This window comes from Lacerta agilis, chromosome 12, assembly GCF_009819535.1.
Source record: "Lacerta agilis isolate rLacAgi1 chromosome 12, rLacAgi1.pri, whole genome shotgun sequence".
In the NCBI taxonomy this organism is placed as follows: Eukaryota; Metazoa; Chordata; class Lepidosauria; order Squamata; family Lacertidae; genus Lacerta; species Lacerta agilis.
In genome coordinates this window covers 35545555-35567225 of record NC_046323.1, presented here as the reverse complement: position 1 = coordinate 35567225, position 21671 = coordinate 35545555, and the positions used below count along the sequence as shown (strand labels likewise).

The 21671-nt window shown below is 40.2% G+C and overlaps 1 protein-coding gene across 2 annotated transcripts in view; it reads right to left on the bottom strand.

The window, feature by feature from the left end:
• SPAG6 (sperm associated antigen 6) overlaps nt 1-21671 on the bottom strand; it is a 46235-nt gene that overhangs the window by 13583 nt on the left and 10981 nt on the right. Inside the window, exons 3-7 of one of the 2 annotated variants that reach the window (XM_033165352.1) lie at nt 19671-19837; nt 15565-15748; nt 9240-9445; nt 7909-8082; nt 2660-2812 (exon numbers count right to left, since the gene is read on the bottom strand). In XM_033165352.1, coding sequence (XP_033021243.1) covers nt 2660-2812; nt 7909-8082; nt 9240-9445; nt 15565-15748; nt 19671-19837 — 884 coding nt within the window. The remainder of the gene's footprint in view (nt 1-2659; nt 2813-7908; nt 8083-9239; nt 9446-15564; nt 15749-19670; nt 19838-21671) is intronic. The other variant, XM_033165353.1, reaches the window with a different exon arrangement.

Below are 21671 nucleotides of genomic sequence, written 5' to 3'. Positions count from 1 at the left end.
TTTGCTCCACACAATGCAGTTAAATACAACTAACAAGTTATTATTAATGTGAGCGTTGACCCTTACAGATGTATATTGGAACTTTCATCAGTCAGATTGCCTTTTAGTCCTGAAAATTTTATAATTAGAAAGCTTTGTTTAAAAAAACAAACAAACATCAATACATTCTACTATCCACCAGGAACCATTTGATACATTTTTTAAGGCAGAGGGAAACACAATAGCATCAATATCTATATTGCTCACAATGCAGTGAAATACTACATTTTCTTCCTCACTGTCAGGTTATCTAGCAACCCTCATCTCAGACACAAAAGCTTGCTTAGCAGTCTGGCCATTTCAAATAAAGCAATGCAGGAAAACCAAAATAGAAGAGCATTCACAAGGATTCAAAACAGCAAGTCATTTCATGATGGAACAGAGCATAAATATGTTTCACTTTTTTGCAGCATTTAGTTCCCCACCACCACCACACACACTTTAAATGTACCGCAGCAGGAGCAAAGCAGGTATATGTTTGTTTTATATATTCTTATTTTGAAAAAAATTAAAGTGAGACATCAAATATTTATTCTAAGAAGCCATTTGCCAATTTTGTTTCTACCATTTGGAAAAACTCAATTAGCATCTCATGAAAATGCAAGACTGTGCTAGCAAACTATTCCATAACCTTTCTTAAAACAAAAAACAAAACCCAAGGCCCTGCTATTCCATTGCATTCCAGGCACAATGAGTAAGAGCATAACTCTGGTTATAGAAAACAAATTAATACATTCAAGTGATTTTTATGCTTTAGAAACACAAACACCCTACCTTTAAGTAGACATAGTTACCATATTTCAATGGCATTTTTAACACTGAATTTCTTTGTGATTTCTTTAATGCTCCCCAAATAACTCTGAACATCATTATCTCTATGGTATTTTTAAAAAGAATTATGGAAGTTATTAAATAAACAAAGGCACAATCCAGCCAAATGTAGACACTGATTTCACACACACACACACACACACACTCAAACACATGTGGGGCGGGGAGAGAGTGAGAGAGATAGAGAGAATTAAATATGTGCATAACTCTCCCTTTGAAATCAACGGGATTTAGAAATGTTTAACTCTGGAAGAATTGTGCTAAAAATATTCTTTCTAAATTGGGATTAAACAAACACCTTTTTTCTAAAGATTTTACATATAATCTTTTAAATACAATTTAGAATTTTTATGAATAGGTTATAAAGGTAAAGGTAAAGGGACCCCTCACCATTAGGTCCAGTCGTGTCCAACTCTGGGGTTGCAGTGCTCATCTCACATTACTGGCCAAGGGAGCCGGCGTACAGCTTCCGGGTCATGTGGCCAGCATGACTTAAGCCGCTTCTGGCGAACCAGAGCAGCACACGGAAATGCCGTTTACCTTCCCGCTGGAGCGGTACCTATTTATCTACTTGCACTTTGACATGCTTTCGAACTGCTAGGTGGGCAGGAGCAGGGAACCAGCAATGAGAGCTCACCCTGTCACGGGGTCTCAAACCGCCGAACCTCTGATCAGCAAGCCCTGGGTTTAACCCACAGTGCCACCCGCGTCCCAAATAGGTTATAAGTGGGATACAAAGTTCTATCTTTTGGAAGTAAGAGCCATTGAAACCAGCAAGGCTGGTATCTAATTGTGTTTAGATTACATAATGAAAGAACAATTCCAGTTGAAGTGTGAAATGTTATTTTCATCCCTGTCCTACAGGTCATGAAAAACATCCAAAATGTTTGAATCAGTAGCTAGCCCATATTCAGTTGCTTTTCCAATTGGTTTACAGCAGGGGTCAGCAAACTTTTTCAGCAGGGGGCCGGTCCACTGTCCCTCAGACCTTGGGGGGGGGCAGGACTATATTTTGAAAACAAATATGAACGAATTCCTATGCCCCACAAATAACCCAGAGATGAATTTTAAATAAAAGGACACATTCTACTCATGTAAAAACACACTGATTCCCGGACCGTCCGCAGGCCGGATTTAGAAGTCGATTGGGCTGCATCCGGCCCCCGGGCCTTAGTTAAGGGACCCCTGGTTTACAGTGTCAAGAGGGTACATGAGATTTATGTTTGTTTTGTTTGTTTGTTTGTTTGTTTGTTTGTTTACATTGGGCTGCATCCTATGGCGGCTTTGCCTTAGCAGACAGGGCTTCCAATTGTACAATCCAGATTTTTGCCAACCTCACCTATCCAACATAATCCTCTGCAACATATCCCATACTGTTCTGGAGGGTCCCTGATTCTTCAGAAGCAGCTTTTCAGGTGGAACTTACCATAAGTGGAAAGGGAGTGATAGGCAAAAATTGGGTGTTCCACCTTAACTGAAAGGAAGCATCTTCCACCAAGATAAAACCACCATTGGATGCAAGCCATTCATAGCCCACCTTTCCTTCAAGGGGCTCCAAACAGTGCATGTGGGCTACCTAAGAGATAGTGACTAGCCCAAAGACACCCAATGAGCTTCATGGCTACCAGGGGATCAAAATGTTTATGAAAAACAAACTTGCATTCTTTGTCTTCAGCATCCTCACAAGTCTGATGAACACATTGTTGTGACACCAAGCCTGCACAGCCACGTGCATATGCATCATATTCTCAGAATCTCATTATGATTATAGCAACCAGCAAGAACTAACCTTTGAAATGATCACTGCCATGGCCAGGTTCTCTGAATGAGCTGCCACATAGCCCAGCATCATGATACCAGGAAGTCTAACATTTCCTTTGCAGCAACCAACACAGTCAATGACAGCAGCAACTCCCCCTGCATTCACTATGAGTTGTGAAAGCTGAAAACAGATAAATCAGAAAGGATTTCAAGTAACTGTCAAACAGTGCAGTCAAGCAGTCTATGGCCAAGTGACTCTATCCCTATTGATGATGCACACACATTTTTTTTTAAATCAGCCATTCTATTCATATGGATATAATTGAGCTGAAGAAGCCCCTAGTGGTTAATCAGCCACATTATATGCTAAACAGATGCTTACAGATGTATTCAAATTAGCAAAGTATAATACAATGCAGTCTTCCACTGAAGGGATGGAGAAACTGCGGCCCTCCAAATGTTACTGAACTATAACTCCCATCATCCCTGACTATTGGCCATAGGGCTGAATTCACAATATCAGGAGTGGAACAGGTTCATCATCCCTGTTCTACTGGCCCTAGCAACCAGGGCAAACCCATTTTGCTCCACAGAAATCTTAGGGTGCAGCTGAAGACAAGGAGCTTACTAGTAAGCATTGGGATGTATTGATTTGTAAGTGAACAGCTAGATTTGATTATTCTCGTGGATTCAGAGGTTTTGGTCTTCAGTGGAAGAGCAGTGCTGCACACACAAAAGGGGTGTATATGTAAATACACTGCTACATATGCAACACGCATAAGGAGTTATGGCGTAGGGTGTAAACCACTGTCACCCACAGGCGTATAGATGCCCCTTCTGTTCAAGATATGTGCATAAGCGATGACCTATATGAATATTGGTTCATCTAGGTCAGTGCTGTCTACAGTGACTGGCAGCACTTCTCCAGAGTTTCAGACAGGAATCTTGCCCAGCGCTATCTGGACATGTCAGGAGTTGAACCTGGGATATTTGACATGCAAAGCATATGCTCTACCACTGAGCTATGGAAGTGCTTGGTATACTTCCTAATAAAGAGTAAGGCAAGCCTAAATTTATTTCAGTGGGATTAAGCACATTCAAACATTTAGGACTATGCCTATACAGCGGTACCTCAGGTTACATACGCTTCAGGTTACATACTCCGCTAATCCAGAAATAATGCTTCAGGTTAAGAACTTTGCTTCAGGATAAGAGGATAAGAACAGAAATTGTGCTCTGGTGGCGCAGCGGCAGCAGGAGGTCCCATTAGCTAAAGTGGTGCTTCAGGTTAAGAACAGTTTCAGGTTAAGAACGGACCTCCAGAACGAATTAAGTTCTTAATCCGAGGTACCACTGTACACTAAATGCAGGCCTGTTCACATTCCTGGGTGTCTACATGTGCACTGTGCAGTGTAAAATGTAAACTTTGAAAGTTTCCAGCTCTTATCAAGCAAAGTTTGAAAATTATATTGTCTGTGGAATTAAAGCAGAGCTATGGAAAAAGCTTGTGTGGGAATAGGATCCCGAGGATCCTATTCTTTCTCTCACTGACCTGCTCTTTAGTGTCATCTCTTTCTTGCCACAACTTCTTTCCAAATTATTTTTTTCAAAAAGACATAGCCAATCAGGGATGGGAAGGATTAAGTCAAATTTATCATGGACAAATGAATGAAAAGCTGAACATTCTGAGCACAGAATGAATGCTCTTGGTTCAGCATTCAGAGCCTTGCTTCCTTTTAAAGGGTGAACATTCCCAAGAACCCTGGTAAGCGAAGGTGTGTTGAATCACCACTGGAGTCCTAAGAAAACTGGATGAGGATTATTTAAACTCAATATGTTACTCATTTAGCATTTTTAGTTTTTGATTTTCATCCCCACCTGAAAGGTTCAGCGTTAATCCCAAGAGAGAACTCACTCAATAGTAATCTTGACCTTTAAATTAGCCTAAATATGATCTTGCCCCCCACCCCAAATACTTCCAGAAAATATTCATTGTCTGGCTTTGGCATGTATCCAAGAGGAGGTAATTGGAAAGAGGCCATCAAGAATATGCTTTCATCACACAGACAGAATTGCCAGCTTTAATTTATCACATTGCCACCCTGCCTTTTTTCTAAGGAGCTCAACGTGACATCCACAGAGTTTCTCAATTTTGTATTTACAACAATCCTACCAGGTAGGTTAGGCAATGAGACCAAAAGCCACATATGTGAATTTCACAGCCATCTGGGAGCTTGAACCCAGCTCTCCAAGCATGCATTCTCCTTCTAACTTAAATTATAACAAAACTAGGAGAGGAAACTATAGACATAGCTGTCTGGAACTGTTTAATCCAAGACCTTATAGGTTAAAACCAGCACCTTAAAGTGTGCTTGCAAAGCAAACCAAAAGCCATCAGAGCTTTTGGATCAGTGATGCAATGCGTCCCCAGCAACTGTGTTCTCTTTTTTCAAAACAGTCTCTAAAAGCAGAACACTGTAGCAGTTAGCGAACATGTTTCACCACTGAGAAATGATACTCAACATGGGGTGTAGACAGGATTTATTTTAGAAGGGGCCGGCTTTATGGGGGGTGGGGCAGAATTGAGTTATCTGCGACAGATTTGGTCAGTTAAGTATTTTAATGGCCTACTTGATGGGGGGGGGGGTTGAAGCAGCTACACCCATGATATTCATGGAAGCTTAGCCTGCAGAAATTTACTTAAAGTTCCACTGAAATCCATGGACTTGTACACACATAACTGTGCAGGACTGCATCCTTAATGGATTTTTAAAATATGCTTTCCCAAGAGTCTGCTTATGCTAGTACTTCTCAAGACTATACTCTTATCACAGTGAAGAATCCTTCAAACAGACATTTTTAAAAAACCCATCTGCACATATGTCTGTCTATCTAAAATGAGAGCCTCATCAGAGATCCTTTTCTGGGGTACCCTGCCCATCCTGTTTTGTGGATGGCTAATGGGGAAAGGGTCTTTTCATTGGAGGTGCTCCGATTGCAGAATTCTGTCCCCAGGAAGGCTCACCTCCGGAAGGGTGCCAGGTTTGTAGGGGTTCTGGGCAGTGCTAAGGTTGGGCACCCGCGAACTTACCTGACAGCAGCAGTGGCACAGAAAGCAGTGGAGTGTGGGAGCAACAGAGAAACATCAGGTGAGGCATCTGCAGCTACCACCAGCTTAATTTCCCTAGAAATTTCCCCAGAATGTCTCTGGAGTCTGGACCCCACCTCAGAAGCTGGAGGGATTCTGGGGATATTAATATGGTGGCTACAGCTTCCTCACCTCATGGTTCTTTTGCAGAGTGCTGGGCTGTGCTAATTTTTTTTATATAAGGAAGCTGATGTCAGCAGCAGTGGACCTGGCATTTGCCTCACCATGCTGGGGGCTGACACCAGACCTATTTGCCTGACACCTATACTGATGTCATTTGGGCACCAGGCAAAGAATTTTTAAATTTTATTTTACTTTTTGTTTTGTGTTTTATATTGGTGGGGCTTATGGGTTTCATACTGCTCCTGTTGATTTTACTGTTTTAGTATATTTTAAAACTTGTACATTTTGAATTTATTTTGCCGCATTTCTAAATTTTGTAACTGCCCGCAGAATTTTATGGCAGGGCGGGTTATAAATCCCTCAGATAAATAAATAAAGCCATTTTTTTCCCTATTTCGAGGGCTATTTACCAGAGCAACTCAGCTGAAGACAAATAAATCTGCTTTCCAATATTTAATATCCGCCTCTCCGGCTCGCATTTAAAGTCAAACAAGGGCTGTGCACTGCTTTAATTTTTAACAAGACCAGCCAGCCTGACAAATGAAAGCAAAACAGTGAAACTAATACTGTTCGTTGTTTCAATTTGGCTTCATCATTTGATGCCAATTTTGTTCGCTGAATCGCTTTGGAAAACTAACTGTGTATATGTAGTACACTATCCTTTGAAGAACAAGTATCAACAGGACTCTCTCAAGATCAAATCCTACATCTGAGAAAAGGCCTGGTGAGAAATAAATCCTCAGCACTGGAGCGCAATACCAGATTCATCTACAGAGGCTGCTCCAGCCTGCAACCCAACCAGCCCCTCCCCCTCCCAATCCTCTGCTTCAAATGCATGAGCTTTGAGAAGCAGAGCGAGGACTCCTGTGGAGATTGTGCTTCTGTGGCACAAAGGAAGTTTTGACTACAGCAAGGATTCCCCAAATCCTTCCTCCTCCCCCAGCAGCACCAGAGCTAAGGAAAGCAGCACCTCTCACATTATCCCTGTGGCATCTGGGGGGTTTTCCCTAAAGCCCCAGAGCACCTGAAATAATGAGAATATCGGATTTCAACGTGGGGTTTTGTGGCTTAAATTAATAAAAAGCTCTCAATAATGAGACCCTCGTGTGCTCTAAATGTTCACAAACCACAAGAGGTGGGAGCTCCCCCCCCCCCAGTTTCTTTATAACCTTCTCAGCCTAGTTGATAATATTTGAACACTGGAGGGTTTTTAAGTCAAGTTTTGGAGCATTTTGGGGTATTGAGGTTCCGCAACGTTTGCAGAAGAAATGTAAGGAGTAATGTCCCAAACCTGACATGTGGAGCCCCACTTTTGTTTCAGAGGGAATCTGTGTGAGACAATTATGCAGTATGTGATTCACTGTATTTAGTTCAGTGGAGGTAGATGAATCTCACTCAGTTATCAGTTTATTTTTCACTTTAATTCATCGTCCATGCATTGAGCTTAACTCCGATTTGCTCAAAAACATGATGTAGAATTCAGAGATTTTCACATCAGTATAAAATAAGCATTTTAAAGGTAATGTAAGTATTAGTATCTTGCTAGGGCAGCACATTTAAAAATGGATTTCACACTGATTGGACATCCTGAAGGGGCCACGTCGCAAAAACTGAGGGGCCACAATTCAACGCACCCTGAAACATGCATAAATCTATTGATTTGAGGGATCTTAACAGCACTTATCTGTGCATTGAATGGTGGTTTAAGAAAAAAACGCACTTCATAATTGCCTTCCCTACACTCTCCTTTGTGTCTTAAACGTTAAGAATACTCTCCATAATGAAACCCACAAGCAAGGAAAGCCTATTTTGCCCATTTCCCTATTTGTATTCCAAACACATTCAATAACAGCAACAAACATTTCCTCTTTTTTTCCCCCACCACTGGAAATTCCACAGAGCTTTTCACTTTGCCTAATGACAGAATAATACTGGGAATTTTTAACATTTATTTAAAGTATACACACTAATAACATGACCTTGTATTTGCATTCTCAAGGTTTTACCTCAGGCGTATGCCTTGCTATCTCTCTAATTAGAGTTGCAGCATTTTTCTTGACATATTCATCCGAGTCCTTCAGGCATGTGAGTACAACAGGGAAAATTTCTGCTTCAACCACCATTTCTGCCAGATCCACAGAATGCTTTGCTATCTGGCTGAGAGCTGAGAGCACCTGACGCTGGTAAATAGGAAGGATTGTTTTATAAATGGCTTATTGGGCAAACACTTTACAGAGGCAGAAACACACATATATAGAACAATAAAAAAGAAAGAAAACTTCCTCTCATGCTGTGAAAGAATGAAACCACCCACAACTTTTACAAAACTCACAGTCCTCCTAGTGTAACAGCAACAAACAAAATATAATTCTCAAGAAAAACACATTTACTTAAAGAAAGTCTCATTAAGTTCAGAGGGGTTAGTTTCGAATAAATAAAATATGGAATCAGAGTGGAAGAAAATGCACTCATACTACAAGAAATTCAAAACAGAAGACATGCAGTTTATTGGTCTCAGTTAAAAGCATTACACATGAAGTAAATGCTTTTTTCCTTTTAAGTTACGAAGTACAGACCCCACAATTTCTCATCAGCTGTTATAATTTAAATTTTAATATCTGAAATAACAATATTTTTAATTAAAACTATTTTAATTAAACATGCATGTGGAAACTGCCATTTGCTGTTAATTGGCATAAAATACCATATTATTAAAAAGACAAAGGAAGTTGAGGTCCTTTAAATAACTATCTAGTTTATTGTGTCATGATTTTCTGTAGAAAATAGCTATGAAATTAAACAGTAAAAAGAAAACATATATATTATGAGAAACCTACAGTCCTGTACCAAGTTTCTCAGCTGATTTAGTAGGAACCAAGTACAACTAAAAGAAATGAAACTATAACCAAATGCATGTGCTTAAGAATGCAGAATTGCCATTTTAAGAACACCATTACAACACTTCACACTACATATTAGACCTATTGAATCAATGTTAGGAAGGTTTCAAATGTAAAGAAAATACCACTATACCTTGGACTAGCCCTTGAGATACTTATCAATATGTACTGCTGATTAGAAACCAAATAATCTCAACATTTAAAGGTGAGCGGGTTCACTCCTTTCCCACCAGTTATTTCCACTATGTATACAGAAGTCACATTAAAAGCAGCCGGATCTCTACTTTGTTACCAATAGTCAAGTTAGCATTGTGTCTTTTGGGATAAGAGTCCTTTAGAATCCAACGTTTAGATTAATACATTTTTTTTCTCAACACACCATCACAGCTGAAAATGGGTTCCATGTCGTGGGAAGGGGGAAATAGTTTGAAAAGTACCTTTAGTTTGGCATCGGGGTTCAGGATCATCTGAGCCAAGTGAGCAATTGCCCCGGCATCCACAACCGTCTGTGCTAACTCCGGAGAATGCTTTGAAACATCACTGAGCGCGGAAGCAGCAATCCTTCTCAAAGCAATCTCTGGCTCCTGGATACAGAGGACTAAGAGAGGAATGGCTCCAGCATCCACCACAGCCTGTGACAGTTCTGTTGGTCCAATGAAAGTAATTAAGCGAGTATGGGTGACTGACCCTTGTGCAAGCCATTTTTCACCCTGACAGATACAGCAGGAGGGGGAGAGGGGAGGGTGTACTTCAGTGCCTTGACATCTGCATTTCAAATCAGCCCTCCTAGTTTCATAAACCATGTGGACCAATCCTTGGCTGAAAAGAACACAGGTCAATAGATGGACCTCCATTTACATGTACACATTTGAGGTAGATTAGGCTGAAATGCTTTCGTTACTCTCTGTGTCTGTGTGTGTGTGTGTGTGTGTGTGTGTGTGTGTGTTTAAAAAGAGTAAGCAGATGTCAGCTGTTTAAGCCCTGACTGTTGGGGCACTGATCAATAGGCAAGCAGTTTCTGCACAGCTAACAATAAAGAAAAGCCAAAATGCCAAAACGTGTCCCCCTCTCCCACACAGCTAATTTAGATGGCATTAATCCCCACTCGTATACGAAGCAAAAATATATATATGCCTAAATAAATGCACTCGGTTTTTAAAAAGAAGAAGAAATCTATATATAATAGTATACTCCACTGCAAAATCTGGCTTGCTAATTTTGGGCATCAAAATGCTTGCTTTCTTTCTTTCTTTCTTTCTTTCTTTCTTTCAACAGCGCATTCCTCATCAGTAAACTACCAATAACCGTCTTTCCCTACATTAAATCACTGCAACAGACAGTTGCATTAAGCTGCCATGGCCAGTTGCTTGCATCTTAACCCAAGAACCCACAATTAACTGATATAGTCAGCGTACTGTTATAGCAGAAATTCATTACCCTCCCTCCACATATTTGTCATTAGCTTCAGTACTGAAGTAGAAAATTGCGGGATAGCAAATGCATGGAATAGAACAAGAGCTATTTTTGGAGATGATGAAAAATGAACACAAACCCCATTAATTTCAAATGGGCTATTATAGGTCCTTAAATAAGGTTTTGTTAGGTCCTCTCCTTGTTATGCACATACTCTCTTATCTTTAACATTTAACCTGCCTTACACTGCCATGGCAACAAATAGCTGTTGTAATTCAAGGATTCAACTTTGATTTTGCATTTACAGTCCATCAATCAAAGCCTTCAGTGGAACTTTCCCAATCACCGTGTTATAACCACAAACTTGGATTCTCCACTGATGTGCTTGCTCATGGCATAATTTATATATTTTATTATTATATAGATAGTTACTAAAGAGCACCATTCAGCTAACTGATGGTATTGTATTTTGCACCTATAATGACACAAAAACAGTATTCTTAATTTGCTGTTAAATTTAGTTGACCATAGTTACTGCTCTTATGGGCTGAAGTACGAAAGTCTACTGCACTATATTCAGTTTCGTACTTAAGATCAAATACATAGGTTTTTCAATATGAAGCCTGCATTTTATTTACAACATACTTGACTATAATAGTAACAAATGCATGTGCTGTGTAGTAATTTTGCATTTGTCATAAAACTCAAAATATTTTTCTATTGCCTGATATTGCAATAGATGCATATTAGTCTGTTTGCTTTTATAGCATAACTTACTGAAAAATGCAACATTCTGAACAACCTATCATAGTCTAGTCCTAAGACTTAACAGTGAATGGATGCTGGTAAGGAAAGTTCATAAATAAAACAAAACATTCTACTGAAATATTTTCCCCACTTCTCAGAAACTACATTTTGCATTGAACAAGGAGAAGTAGTAGGTTTGGAACTTAAATATGATACCTATACAACAACGAACCTGAACAATCCAAACAAAAATCTAAAAGGGATCTTAAGCTAATAGGCCAGTGCATTTAATTAACAGGCCTTTGCTTGAATTGTTGCTCTTTTGGTATGTTGCTGTTAAATACCGGTACTATAGGGTTATCTGAAGAGATGTCTGACTTGTGACTTCCCTCTTTTCCCTGTGTGCCAAGCCAACTTGTAGATAAAATATAATGAGTATGATCTCATCTTAATACAGAATATTGAAAATATTCTTGTTTACATTTTCAGATTTGAAGAGCTCTGTCATAAATTTAGGTACATGCATGTTTATGTATAAAAGCTTCTTTTCCCTTTCTCAGAAAATGAATACTATATAGATTTTGCATTGTTTATCACACTCCAGAAACAACACAATTTCACTCCAACACCCACAACCTAGATGAAGAAGGGGGTGGTGGTGGTGGTGGAGGGACTTTAAAAAAAGAATTAGGCTATGGGAATTAATTCTAGTTCCAGGGAAAGGCACAGAAGGGTTCTGAACAAAGAATGTTAAGTTTAAATAAAGGGAGCAGATGTGAGGTGATATGAGGGAAATATATATATTATAAATCAGACTGTATCATTCCCCGTAAGAATGAATTTAGGAGGTCAAATGCCTGTCAGAAAGTGAAATGGGGTCATGCAAGAGTAGGGCAGCAATTTTTTATATATTAAAAACCCTGGCTTTGTAGAAATATATAAATGTGTAAGTTAAAATTTAAAACAAACATTGTCTGATTAGGATCTACAAGCTTCCAGGATGTACATAATGTTTATGTGTCAGTGAAGGAAAAACATGTAATCTGGTCTGGAGGTGGAAGGAGGAAGACGAGCATGTTCAAGCTCTTAAGAATTTATAGTAAAAATCTTGGAGGAGTGGATTAGGCTTAGTATGATCTGTGCTGGGAGGTTAAAAATCTCCCCTCCTTGAAACACACAGGAATTTTCTCTAGAACTTCACCCACTGCTATGTAATGCTCAGGTCTGGAGCTTGCAGTGAACCCTAAACCTGATCCCTCCAATGCTATATAGCACAATAGGGAAGACCTCAATATGGTGGAAATGGGGGAAATGTACAGTATCCTATTCTCCTATTCCCCTCCTGAAAATCTTCCTACTCCCCCACAGCTAAGAATGAGACCACTGTTCCAGGCTGGCTGAGGAGGCACACCAGGAATAGACTGCAACATTTGTTGCAGGTTCCCCTGATTTTATTGTATCAGCAAAACTGTGGCCATCTTGGATTTCCATCTTGCATGCTAAAATCAACATCAGTTAAGAAGATTGGGAAATACATACGAAGATGGTCAAGATGCATCTGGAAACCCCTTAACACCCATTGTAAAGGTCTTCCTTTAAACTCCAAGGTATGCCCTTACTGCCCACTAGGATTCCAGTACCACTGATTGTACTGGTCAGATTTCAGTTTGCATATCGATTGTCCACTGTTAATTGGAGCACTTCAAAAAAGTGGTTTGTGGTTTGGCTCAGCCCCACTAGGTCTGATGTCATTCAGAATCAAAGACTGTGATCCGTATGAGAGAGAGGATTTCCTGATCGGCTGTGTGGTCCATTTTGTTTGCTATGTATTACTGTTTCCATGGACACAAGTTCTCTGCGTGTCTGAATCTACAATTGCTTCATGAGAGGAGAAGAGGCATAGCTCTCTAGAAGCATGCTCTGGTAATTTACGAACTCTTTTTAACAAGTATTTTCCCCTGTCTTCTAGTCTTCACTGTCTAAACTAGGATAGTGTACATGTTAGAAATCTATTCAACATTTCCTTTATTTTCCTATATGTCTGGTTTTTCCTAAATAAATCTTGCTCTCTTTTTTCTTTTTCATAAGTCATTATTTTCCCTCCAGTTTATTCAGGAGCTTTGTTCTGCAAGCTTCCTGTAATTATGAAAACAAATTAGTTCCGATAATTTAGTGGAAGATTTGAAAAATATGGCCAAGGACGTAAGTATAATTCTACACTTAAAAAAAAATCACTTGGTTGTTTCTGGTTTCTAAACATACTTAAAAGGAAGTTGGCAGAGAGGAAACAGGGAGCACAAGTCTCATATATATGGATATTTGCTAGCTATTAGCATATTGTTCTACAAAGTGCTAATTCTAGGCTTGGGAGGGGGATCCTTGGGACACCTTTCTGGGTAGGCCCACCTACTCCTTGCTTCCAGCCCCACTGCCAATTGACATGCCCTCTCCCTCTAAGCCAATTCCACACAACCACCCCAAAGGGAAAGCACAGGATAGGGGATGTTGCTGCTTCACCTCCTCACTCTTGTCTCTGCATAGAATCATAGAATCATAGAGTTGGAAGAGACCACAAGGGCCATCCAGTCCAACCCCCTGCCAAGCAGGAAACACCATCAAAGCATTCCTGACAGATGGCTGTCAAGCCTCTGCTTAAAGACCTCCAAAGGAGACTCCACCACACTCCTTGGTAGCAAATTCCACTGCCGAACAGCTCTCACTGTCAGGAAGTTCTTCCTAATGTTTAGGTGGAGAGGGCTTGGAGAGGGCAGGTGAACAGGCAATGAGAACAAGCAGGAGGAACAGCAGCTCCCCAGGGATCCAGGGATCTGTATTGGGACCGTTAGAGATGTGAAGGCCCACAAAAAAACCGAAAAAAATCAGGGAAAAACAATTTTTTCCTGTTTTTTCCCTGAATCCTTTTTTGTTTTTTTTTCCGAAAAATTGGAAAAATTGGAAAAAATAAAAAATAGGTTATGGAGTGTTTTATTTTAACATGCTGAATGAAATATTTTAAGATAAGGGGTTCAAATATTTTATAAATCACTTCTCAAAAATATGTATGGTATCAGATTATTCTAATTTCTGTGAGGACAAGCAAGTCCTAGGTTACAAACTGAACTCTCTAATGCAAGAACAAGATACATTTCTTCCTTTAGGAGGTGCTGTTGTCACCAGGAAAGAAAAAGGTTTCAGTTTTGTTTTTGCATGCGTGTGGTATGCATTGGTTCTGTTCCTCTTCACTAGGCCTCAAAGTACTGGAAGAAAATATACAGCAACAAAAAGGGCTTGAAAGTATATACTTAATTACAGCTGAGAAAATGATTCTGAATAAATTTCATGCCCATTCATTGAAACTTAGTCCCACTTCCTTCTTCAGTTCTTTTTATTATAATGTTTTTTTAAATACTGTGGAGAGGAAATATGAATAATTGTTACTTCTGGATTTTTTAAAATTGTTTTGTGGCTTTTTTTGTTCCACATAAACTAGTAAATAGTTCAGGAGATTGTTGCTCCATTTGTTACAAATACAAATAAATATTATTTTAAAAGTAAATTCTGTTTGTAATAATTGTTTGGATACACTATATTTTTAATATGCTAGTTGTGATCATTTTATGCCCATTAAAATTGTCCATAGTTATATTTTTGGTTTCTAAAGTAACAGAATGACTTTCAATCTGGAAAAGAAAAAAGAAATGCTAATGCTTTTTTTTCAATTTTTCTGAATTTTTTTTGTTTTTTTCCAAAAAAAACGGTTTTTTCTCCGAGCTTCAAAATTTCCGGAAATTTTACATCTCTAGGGCCCCTGAATGGGGTATGGGCTTTTACAAGCCCCCCAAACCAGATAGATGCTGTCATCATTTAGATGTCAGGTGATTGACAGGTGGCTGGCCCTTGTCCTGTATGGGGGTGGTAGTGGGGAAGATAAGAATCTGGACCACAAACCAGATCCAGTTCTCTACCTCTGCTGTATATTCTACGGTAGCATTAATATTATTTGCGAGTTAGCAGTTTATAAATATTATTGCAAATACATAAATAAATATGGCCTAGAAACTCTATAACAAAGCAGATTTGTGATTATGGGCAGATCCACACCATACATTTAAAGCACTGGACTCCTCTCCAAAGAGTCATGGGAACTGTAATTACGCCTTGACCACAGAGCTACAATCACTAGATACAAGTGGGAGATTTAAGAAGTAGTGCTTGTGGTTTCATTACTGCTTCCCTTAATTCTTCCCTCACTCCTGATTTATATGGCAATTTTTTGAGTGTTCAAATAATTTTGCATGCATTAACTCTGTGTTCCTGCCAACAATTCTGTAAGGTGGGTCAGCACTAATATCCCCATATTCAATTTTAAGGCAAAATTGGAACTGGGGACTCTCTTATCCGTTATGCTGCAACAGCTCTTAACTGCTAACATCGCATCTGAGACATGCTATCCCATGAAGCTACAATGGATGTTGTGTGGCCTGTTACCTGCTTATTTGGCAATAAAGGAGCTGTGACCATGCTGCTTTCTGTGTTCCCTCTGACAGTTGTCACCATGTTAGCACACACAAAAACATTCTCAAATGTTAGGAATGCTGTTACCTGCATTGTGTCTCGCTATATAGCCAAGGGCCCAGGACGCAGCTTCCTTTACTCCAGGGTCAAAATCCTCCAAGCAGATGACCAGCGTGTCTAGTGCTCCACAGTCAACTATCGCCTGGGCTAGCTGGGGAGAATGTTTTCCAACTGCTCGCAATACAAACGCAGCTGCTTTCTTGTAGAAACGCTGCAGAAGCATCAGGGAGAGGAGAATACACTGCAATTATCTGAGGGTTTTTCTAAGGTCTTGCAAGACAGAAAAACTTTGCACTAAATGATTTTATACAAGTTGAGCAATTTGTTCCTATCACACCAGGGCATGAGGGAGGGGCTTTCTGGCATATTTTTCACTGTGAGAATACTGTATATACAAAGGGAGTATATTTGGGAAAGGGCGATAGGTCAGGGGCAGAGTAGCTGCTTTGCATGCAGAAGGTCCCCATTTCAATCCCCAGCATCTCCAGCTGGGCTGGGAGAAACTCCAGTCTAAAATCCTGGAGGGTAGACAATACTGAGTTTGAGGGAAGGCAGATTCCTATGTAGGAAATTTTACAGCATGCTCTTGCGAGGTCTCTAGAGATACATTCGATATGCAGCAGATGACTAAACTGGTCTTTGAACGTCCTAGCAGGTTAGGAAACTTTAAGCTAAAAGTGCAGCCCTGCTTCCCCCAGCATGCTACATTGTGGTTTGCCCTGTAGAAGCCAAGCAGAACTTCTCTCTCCCTTCCCACAAGCCACAGTCATGTCCGTATACTTTATTTCAGTCAAGCAATATGCCCCAAGCAGCAACCCACCTGTGCTTTGAGGGGACTATCCAACAGACTGTTCGTTCTCAGGACCCATCTGTAACTCGGAGTAAAAGTATGAACAAACTGCTGGTTTGAAGTAAAGCACTGGCGGTGTTTTTAAAGGAAAACAGATACTCAGGAGTCAGAAACTCCAGTTCTTTCGTGTGCTGGGGGAGCAAACACAAGCTCCTCCAGACCACTCAACTGGACATCCCGTTTTTTTTGGGGGGGGGGCTGTGCTCTTGCATAAGAGCATGGTGCCCCAAAATGAACATTTTGGGGGTGTCATGCTCTCGAACAGGTCGTGTGACTCACTCATTGAGTGAGCCCCAGAAGATGGGCATTCCAGTTTCTCACTGCAACACATTGGAGGGTATGACTCCTCCCTTCCACCAGTTGTCTAAAATGATGCGTACTGTGGGGGAACCACAAGGCCTCTGGAGGCAAAAGTCCATTTCATGGTTGGGGCCAGTTGTATTGTGCCTGAACCAGGGCAAAGTCACAGCTGACTTCCCCTGTCATCCTGCTATAGAGTCATACCTCAGCTCCCGAACACCATGGGAGTCGAACGTTCCAGCTCCTGAACGATCAAAAACCAGAAGTGAGTGTTCTGGTTTTTGAACGTTCTTTTGGAAGCCAAATGTCCAAAGGGGCTTCAGAGGCCTCTGATTGGCTGCAGGAGCTTCTGTTTCGGAAGTCGAATGGACTTCTGGAATGGATTCGTTCAACTTCCTAGGTACGACTATATTGGAAATCTGTGTGGTAAAAGGTGGACAAGCTCCACCATTTTATCGCAGGCCCATGCAAAGCTTGCTTGAGGTGGGAGTCTTGTTAGAATAAAGTTATGAACTCAAACAAAAAAGCAGCCCATCCTCACGGGGGAACCTGGCCAGCTTAGCCCTCCAAGGCCTGGGGCAAGTGTACCCAGCTACATTCCCCTCTCTGCACAGGCCTGTTTCAACAGATGCATACACAAGAGGTGAGAATGACTAAAAGGATGGAACCCACTTTACAGATTGTGAGGGCTGAACCAGGAAAGCGAGAGGGTGTGATTTTGAGGTTGTGGCACAACTAGGCCTCAGCAAGTCATTAGCACCCCTAAATGATTTGCCTAGCTGCTGTCCATGCACACAAATTGCACAGAATTGTGCAAGGCTTGCATATGAGAGAGATACTATCTAAATAAGACTCCTATTTTAAAAATAATGAGAAATACCATGAGAATGGTCAGTGTGAACAGACCTTGATCTTGAAACAGGAAAAAATAAACCCTGTCAGCAATTGCTGCATGCCAAACACCAATTCTACAAAGACTGGCTATAAAATATTGCAAAATGTTGATGGCTGCTCAGAGGACAACAGTTTAATAGTGCCAGCATTATTATTAGCAAGTACTTGTATGTGCATCAGAGCATACATATTATTACTTTCAAATAATTATGTTTTAAGCAGGAGGCTGTGTTTCAAAGGCTTTTTAATATTGGTTGGTAAAATCTGCAGGGAGGCCCATCTATGCAATTCCCATTCATTTCACTGGTGCCTGCACAGCTAAACTCCCAAAGGACTGCATCCATTATTATTATTCAAAATGAACTACTTCTGAAATAATACACATTGCAAAGAGTCACAGACCCAGGGGCTGATGTCACTGCACCAACATGCTTCACACACTCAGAGCCAGCTCAGGGATAACTTTTTAGCATTGGAGAAAAAATAAGACTAACCAAATTTCACATCAGTGCTGAGACTTTAATAGCTGCCACTCCGCTGCCACATTTTATGCCAAACCATGAAGAAATGCCCAAGTAGCTGGTACTGATGTAAAGTCTGTGCACCCCTTTTTCAGTGTCTGTTTACCATAGAGAGATTTTTAATCTCACCAGCTATCTTCCTAGGGAACCATTTATCTGCGTAGCAAGCAGAAGAAAAGATTCACTTGTGAGAAATTTTGAACAGCTCAGGGCAAAACTGAGCATTTTTGGCAGGGAAAAGATTTTACAGAAAAACAGAAGACAACATAAAATCAGACAATAAACACCAAAGCAGCACACAAATTTAGCTGAAACACTGCAGGGATGTGAGAAATACCATGTTCAGTACTTCATTCATTCTAGAGTATTCTTGGTTCCAAAAGGAAGTTATTAGTTCATTGATAGGAAAATAAGTATAGCCAGAAAGCACAGCTTACATATGGAATTGTGGATTCCAAAGAGGCATCCCTCCTGTCCAACAAAGGAGGGTCCTTGTTTAAAGAAGAAGAGAGCAGGAACAAGCAGGATTCTATGTGTATTGCTATGCAAGCAGCAAAAGGGGGAGGATGAGAAAACCAAGGACTGTACAGGCAAGATGGTAGCTGCCCTGCCTGATGCTTTGCTGGTGATTTTAAAAGACATGGCATCCAACACCAAGTTGCAACCTGGAAACCATAAGACTACAACTCCTATCATCCCTGATTATTGGCCTTACCAACTGGAGCTAATGTGAGTTGAAGTGCAACAAGATCTGGAGGGTGCAAGGCTGGGAAAGATTGTAATAGGTCCTTAAAGTCCCTTTTCTGTCAACTTCATTGAGTTGGTCTTTTAAAAAAGAAATAGCCGGAGGATGCATGTACCCTAGCAATCTGGTGCAAGACCTACAGCATGTCACAAATGCCATGCATGTTGTACACTATTTCAACAAGATCAAAATGAATGAACAACTTGACTATATAATACAATCTATTTATCAGCAAATAGAAAAGTTTTAAAAAATATTTTGCTACTCAAACACAAATACATTTGACATTACAATGCTAGGGGTTTCTAGACTCTCATGTGTTGTGGTATCATTTATGCTACAAAATTTAGTCTTACGTGCATTTTACTAAGTCACCGTTAACAAATAGCTAATTACTGGGGGGTCCCAATTATTTCATTTGTAAAACAGCCTTCTCCATGCCATCACTTCATTAAACAGTTCAGGAAATAAAATTACCAGTAATATACTTCAGCTAATGACCTAAGAATAAAATCTTTTCCCTTTCCTTTTTTTTAAAAGGGTCATTAAATTACAATTATGGACACCTTCTATCAAGAGGAATCAATGAACTAAGCATGTATGTTGTGGCAATGACAAAACATGAATCTACAGAGTCTTATTAAATATCTAATTAAGACAGAATAGTTTTTCATTAAAAAACAATGTATACAATCTATAAAATATACATAACACAGGCACATATATTAAACATAAATATAAGGCAGAAGATTTTAACCCCATATGGCAGTGAGAAAAGATTTTAACCCCATATGGCTTCTTTAAGAAAATAATAGTTCCTTACATTCTGCTCAGCCAATGAATACACGAGCTGCGGAAGAATATCTCCCTTAACTACAGCTTCTGCCAGGTCATCATTATAATTGGCAAGTCTCCCAAGGGCCAAAGCAGCTGTCTGTTGAATATTTGGAACCACATCCAATAGGAGCGGCCTCAGCAGAGCCATTACACCTGAGTTATGAGAAAGGAGGGAAAGTCCACACAGTAATTAGAGAAACGAATCAAATGCTACTTTTAAAAGAGAAAAATAAAATAAAATAAAACACACTGAATGCTAACGTTAAGGAAATCTGCTGCAAGTAAACCTAAGCTCTGTGTTAAGAACCATTCCTGTAGTACACATTTTACCCATCCAAAGTGGGCGACACCATTAGGAATCGGGGAGAAATTCAATTCAGTTCACATTTAAAGGCCAACCTACCTAATTTGCCCTTCTTGAAGCAATATGAGAACCAAAACAATATGAGAACCATCCTCTGAAATCCTTATTTCCTCAGAATTTGTGATGCTTGTCCCCAAACAATGTTTACAAGGATGCATATATTAGGGGAAAGTGTGTGTTAGCATGAATATAATGATAAAAAACAAACAAAAATGCAAAGACACAGTGATCACAAACTATGATACAGTTTTATACTGCTAAATTATTAAACTAATTTTCTGAGATATTCATACTCTACTAATGTGGCTTGTTGATATTGCACAAATGCAGCTGGTGAAGCAAAAGAGACCACCTGATGATGTTCTTGCAGGCTTCCCATAGGCATCTGATTGACCACTGTGAAGTGTAGTGGTTAGAGTGTTGTACTAAGACCAAAGACCAGGATTAACATCTCCACTCAGTCATGAAGCTCACCAGGTGACCTTGAGCCAGTCACACAACTGTTATGAGGAAAAAACAGGGAAGGGGAATAATATGTGCCACCCTGAGCTCCCTGGAGGAAGTGTGGGGTATAAATTGAATAATAAACAAACAAACAAACTCAACCTATACCACATTCTTCAAATCCAGCAAAACTTCCAACCGCTTAAGTCAGCTTTTTAGTCATTATGAAGAACACTTTTTCAGCACAGTCTGTTTGTAGTTTTTCACTGGCCAGTGATTCATTTCTAGAAAAGGAGATGCGCCAGATCTAATCTCTTCCTGTAAAGTCACATTCTGGGACACAGAGACCCGTCACCTAATCTCAGATAAGGTTTCAACTACTCATAGTGAAAGGAGGGCGCCCGTGGGGAAGTTTCCTCCAAAGCAAATGCCACCTTCAGTGTTGGAACTACAGTACTGCAGTCCCAATAATGGGGCAGTCTCCTCCCTTTATTGATGCTACTTGCCTTAGGAAAAGAGTTGAAGAAATCCACACATCACCTCACAAAAATCAGTTTCCACTGGGTACACCACAGTGGTCTGAAATTTGCCTGTGCCCGCTTCCTGCCCATGGCCACCTGGTGGTGTGCAGCTGCTGACACATGCAAAACTCAACTCTTTGGCACACAGCTGCAAATTTCTTGGGGCACCCAAGAAAGGTCACCACTTCCCATGGCTCCTGCTGAACACAACCAGCTGGCTCTGGATAGGGAGCTGCCACGTAGGAATTTCAAACAGCTTTGTGCAATATCAGCTTGAGTGGGTAGACTACTATCCTCTGAGAGAGCCCTTGTCTGAATCTGTTGTTGAATGACAACCTCTATTGTCAATCAGCAAGATGCTCACCCTCCCCTCCCCCAAACACACTGTATTTGAATGACAGGTGTAAGATTTAAAATGTTCAGAAGCAGAAATAACTAACTTAAAATCATTGGGGGCGGGGAAAGAAGAGGATTAGAAAAACTGAGATCTCAAAATGGAGATCTGCATTATCTCAAGAGGATTACAGCTGGTTCTTGTATGAGAAGAGGAGGCTATCTGCTTTTTCTCTGTGGTCGGAACAGAAATGTTTTCATGTGGGAAGAGTTGGCACCATGGTGACTTTCCATGCCAATACTACATTTTTGTCTGGGAATAAGG